The sequence below is a fragment of the Bos grunniens genome, chromosome 19 (assembly GCF_055505025.1).
Source record: "Bos grunniens cultivar Pamir isolate PY7600 chromosome 19, Bosgru_T2T1.0, whole genome shotgun sequence".
NCBI classification, from domain to species: domain Eukaryota; kingdom Metazoa; phylum Chordata; class Mammalia; order Artiodactyla; family Bovidae; genus Bos; species Bos grunniens.
In genome coordinates, this window is record NC_141183.1 from 7,676,841 (window position 1) to 7,681,300 (window position 4,460).

At 66.6% G+C, this 4,460-nt stretch overlaps 1 protein-coding gene across 3 annotated transcripts; it reads right to left on the minus strand.

Annotated features, from left to right (window-relative positions):
• Positions 1-4,460, minus strand: TRIM47 (tripartite motif containing 47). Of its 3 annotated transcripts, none has more exons than XM_086356185.1 (6): positions 3,733-4,460; positions 2,644-2,739; positions 2,116-2,346; positions 1,756-1,954; positions 1,210-1,281; positions 1-942 (listed from the first exon to the last, which is right to left on the minus strand). In XM_086356185.1, exons 1-6 carry the CDS (start codon positions 4,417-4,419, stop codon positions 305-307), a joined length of 1,923 nt encoding a protein of 640 aa, XP_086212311.1. In that variant the 5' UTR covers positions 4,420-4,460; the 3' UTR covers positions 1-304. The 3 variants fall into 3 exon arrangements, with proteins under 3 accessions (XP_086212311.1, XP_086212310.1, XP_086212309.1); XM_086356184.1 differs by having other exon boundaries at positions 1,210-1,284; XM_086356183.1 differs by having other exon boundaries at positions 1,210-1,284; positions 2,116-2,739.

A 4,460-nucleotide genomic window follows, 5' to 3' on the forward strand; every position in this document is an offset into this window, starting at 1 on the left:
GTCGTTCAGAGACCAAACGTTTATTGAACACCTACTATGTATCAGGCACTGTCCCAGGAACCTGGGAGAGGAGGGGTCAGGGTAGCCTGGAACTGTCCAAGCTGCGGTTCCTTCTCCCAGAAACAAGGCCTGCAGGGGAACAGGGTCTGGGGGGCCTCCTCCCTGAGAGGTGGAAGGCCTTGGGTACAGAAGGTGGAGGCCTCTAGGAATGAGAAGGCTGGGGAATGTGTGGGGGTCTGAGGCTGGTGCCTTCTCTGGTTCAAACCAGGGGTGCAGAGAAGCAAGCTTCCCAGGAGCTGGGTCATCACCTCCTCTTGAGCACGGATATGCAGGACTTCTTGAGGGGCCCGATCTGCAAATGGGCATCTACACTCTCTAGGAAGAAGGCGGGCTTGAGCCTGCGTGTGAAGAGCCCCGCAAAGTGACTGTCCAGGCGGCTCTGAAAGGGGTCGACGGGGGAAGCCGGCGTGCCACTCCGGCGCCGGGAGGCCCTCAGCCTCCGTAGGAGGCTCATCTTGCCGTCCCGCACGGCGTAGAAAGCCAGGGCTCGGTCAGCGTATTCCAGGCAGATCCCCACGGTGGGCGAGAAGGGGTGCGGCAGGGGCGCCTCCTGCCCGTGGAACCAGACGGAGAAGCTTCGTCCGTTCCACTGCAGGCAGCAGGAGTAGGCATTGCGGCCCAGCCGGCCCCGGTCGTAGGGCTCTTGTGGGGAGAAGTCTTCGGCCATGACCCCCACGCTGACCCAGCCCTCGATGATCTCCACCTCCCAGTAGTAGGTGCCCCGGTCCAGGGCGCCCTCGCCCAGCACCTGCTCGCAGTGGGTGAAGCGGGTGGGCGACTCGGGGTAGTTAATAGGACACAGCACCCTCTTCACGCCCTTGGTTCCAAACAGCTGCAGGAACTTGTCGGCCGTGTCACTGTCCAAGTCCACGATGTAGGCAACTGCCCCCACGGACCGGAGAGAAACGCAGGGCTCAGGTCCAAGGTCAGACAGGGCAGCCTTTCCCCGAGGGGCCCACCTCCCCCAAACACCTCTCCTGTCCTTTGCAACGGGCACAATTCAGCCATCACGGGGAGACCCCCGTGAGCTGACCTAGTTCACCCTCTGAACCGGGGACAGGAATCCCGGCCCATGGGCACTTAGGGCCCAGCCCAGCAGCCTTGGGAGAGCCCAGGTGAGCATCCTGGCGAGCCCAGGTGTCAACTTACACTTGAGGAAGTAATCCCTAGGAGCCTCACTCTCCAGGTTGTTGGTGCTGTCAGGGTCCTGGGACTCAGCGTCTGCTGCCAAAGAGGAGACAGACGGTGAGGGTCTCCTTAGCTGCCTGTGGCTGGGCTGCACAAGGCAACCCCGCTCTGAACCTATGATTGAAATCCTTCTCCTCCTCCTCCATCCTCCCAGCACCCCAGGCCACCTGGGGACAGGCACACGCCCAAATACGGTACCCTGTGTCCACACACATGCTGGTCCTCATTCTACGTCCCCTCCCCACCCCCGCCCTGCCCCATGTCCTCCCTGGGCTTCATCCCCTCTGAAGCCAGAGGGTGTGCCAGGACAGGCCCTCTCTGCCCCCCGGGCTGCGGCCAAAGGGGCTGACTCGTGATTACAGGGTGGTGGCTCGAGTCCCTGGCAGGGTTTGGGGTCCCACCCTGTGCTAGGCACAGTTTCCATCCTCCACTCCTGAGCGGGCACCGGGCCTGGGGCCCCATGCGGGGAGCCTGGGGAAGGGTGAGTCACTTGCGGGGGGCGCCCACCTTCCGTGCCCGGCTTCTGCAGCCCGTCTTCGTCACCGCCCAGCCCCCGCAGCTGCTCCCACTGGCTGGAACAGGCTGCAGCCAGGACGGCTCGCACCGCGCGCACAGCCTGGGAGGACTTGGTGAAGCTGAGCTCCTTCGGTGGTCCGGGCCCAGGGCCACACCCCTCCTCCAGGGCCAGCCGGAGTGCCAGGAGCTCCTGTGCCAAACAGATGCCCATTAAGGCTGAGCCGGCCGCAGCAGCTCCTCCGGGCAGGAGACAGACAGCTCCGCCAGGAGGCCGGCACAGCCATGAAGGCAGCCCCCCGCAGCCTCCTCCTGCAGCTTCGGTGCCCGCCGCACCCACGGAGCCGCCCTCACCTGCAGGAAGCTGACCGAGTCGGCTTCGGGGACCTGACTGAGGTTGTGGCGGGCCCTGCTGAGTCGGCTCCGCTGCTCCTCCTGCCGCCGCAGGTCGCCCTGGGAGCGGCCCAGCATGGTCGCCTCCCCCTCGTCGATGAAGCCCAGCACTTGGGTCTGAAACCCCTGCAGGACGGCCGCAGCCTCGGCAAACAGCCGGCTCACCCTCTCCCGCTCTGCCACGGCTGCGCTCTGCACAGGACAGTGGGGGGCAAGCAATGAGGACAGAGAACACCCCAAAGACGTTTTGGCCACCTTCTCAGACCCCCGCCTTCCCACCATGTCTTGTTGGGTGGGGGGGTGGATAGAGGCACAAGCCCGAACTGCCCTGGGTCTGTGCCAGGTCAGGGGGGAGATAGGCGTGCTCAGTGGAGCTGGGCCACACCCTGGGCACAGGTTTCTCTGGGGTGGAGGGTGCCATGCTGAAAGCTCACAGCGCCGGGAGCCTGCGGCAGGGGTGGATGGGGGCGGGGTTGGACAAGATCTGACCTTGATGAGGGCCACCGTGCGCCGGGACTGAGCGATGCCCGCGCCCAGCTCGTCCATGCGGTCCTCCACGGCGCTCAGGACTTTGGGCTGCTCGGCCTGTGGACAACACCCTCGAGGAGAAAGGGGTCTGGAAGTAGTGTCCCGGGCCTCACCAAGGGGGAGGTGGGGGTGACCAGGAGTGGTATCTGGGTCCAGGTGGACTGGGAGTGGTGATGATATACCAGAGGGGCCTCAAGCCCAGGTTGGTGCCCTTTCGGAATGCCCGGGAGAGGGCAGGCTGGTGGGCCATGGGCTGCCTGCCTCCCCTCTTTGACTGGTGAGCAAGTCCAGGGCCCTCTGGGTTCTCCATGTTGCTCATTGTGATTTGAGAACTTCCCTCCGCAGAAAAGAAGCAGAAAGTGAGGAGGGGCCCTGCGCAAGGTCTGAGAATCACCGTCCCTCAAGAATCTGTGTCCCCAATCCAAGCCTGAAAAATGGGGATTCCGGGCAAATCCCCTGGGTCTTATGAGTCACCACTTCAGGCAGGAGAGACGGAAAATCCCAAGGCCAGAGGCGCCAAGACCAGGCCTGGGGCCAAAGGAAACTGGGGGCGGAGGTAACAGGGCTGGACAGCCAGTACATGCGCCCACCACCAGCCCCCGGAACAGCCGGACAGAGCGGTCTGTGTGCTCAGTCCACCCTCCGCCGCACTCCTGTCGTCTGCCACACCCATCCAGACCCTCAGCCCAGGCAGATCTGAGCGGGACCGGCGGGAGCCCGGCCAAGGCACCGGCCGCCCGCCGGGGACCCTGCGGACCCCACCAGGCTCCTTTAACCACCCCCCAGACTGAGGGGGCTGTCCCAGCCTCAGCCTCAGTCTTCCAGCCCGATTTTTGCATCCTTTTCGAGTTCTCACTGGGTCCCTCCAACCCTCATTCTCATTCCGAAAAGAATGTCCCACAGCGAGCGGATGACGGTCAGGGCTGGAAGGCACCGCAGAGGTCTTCAGGTTAGAGAGGGGAATTAAGGATGGCAAAGCAATGAGGGGTCCTCGGCCGGCGCGCGAGCCCCATCACCCGCCCCAGCCCGCCCGCCGCGCCCGCGCCCTACCTCCTGGAGCGCGCGCTCCTGCTCCAGTGGCACGAGCTCGTGGCCCCGGTGCTCCTGGGCGGCGCAGGCCTCGCACAGGCACACGCGCTCGGCGCGGCAGTAGCGCTCGAGCGGCCGCAGGTGGCGCGGACACAGGCTCTCCTCCAGCCGGCGCAGCGGCGGCACCAGGCGGTGTCCGCGCAGCGCGGGGCTGCGCTCGTGCGGACCCAAGTGCGCGGGACAGAAGGACGCGAGGCAGGAGAGGCAGGAGAGCGCGGCGGGCAGGGCGGCGCCTTCGGGGCACGCATCGCATCGCACCGGCTCCTCGCCGGGCGGCCATGACTCGGGCGCGCAGGGAGCCGACGGCTCCGGGGCGCTGGGCGGCGCGCTGGGTGTTGCCGGCTCGGGGGCCGGGGCCGGGCCGGGGGCCGGGGCCGGGCAGGGGCCGGGCCCCGGGCCCGAGCCCTGGCGGAGCTGCAGCAGCTCGGACAGCGTGTGGTTCTTGCGGAGCTGGAGGCCGTCGGGGAAGGGTTCCTGGCACAGCGGGCAGCGTGCCGTGCCTCCGGGGCCGCCGGCGCCACCCGCTCCGCGGTGCGGCCAGAGCGTGCCCAGGCAGGCGAGGCAGAAGTTGTGGCCGCAGGGCAGTGTCACCGGCTCCCGGAGCGGCTCCAGGCAGATGGGGCAGCTGAAGGGTCCACTCCCGTCCATGGCTCCGCGGCCGCGGCGCACCGCCTGCGCCGCTCTCGCCT

Coding starts and splice junctions, on each gene's coding strand:
- TRIM47 (XM_086356183.1), bottom strand. CDS start 4,419: ATGGACGGGAGTGGACCCTTCAGCTGCCCCATCTGCCTGGAGCCGCTC. Junction 2,740..3,732: donor AGGAGCGCGCGCTCCAGGAG/GTAGGGCGCGGG, acceptor TGTTGTCCACAG/GCCGAGCAGCCCAAAGTCCT. Junction 943..1,209: donor TAGGGATTACTTCCTCAAGT/GTAAGTTGACAC, acceptor CCGTGGGGGCAG/TTGCCTACATCGTGGACTTG.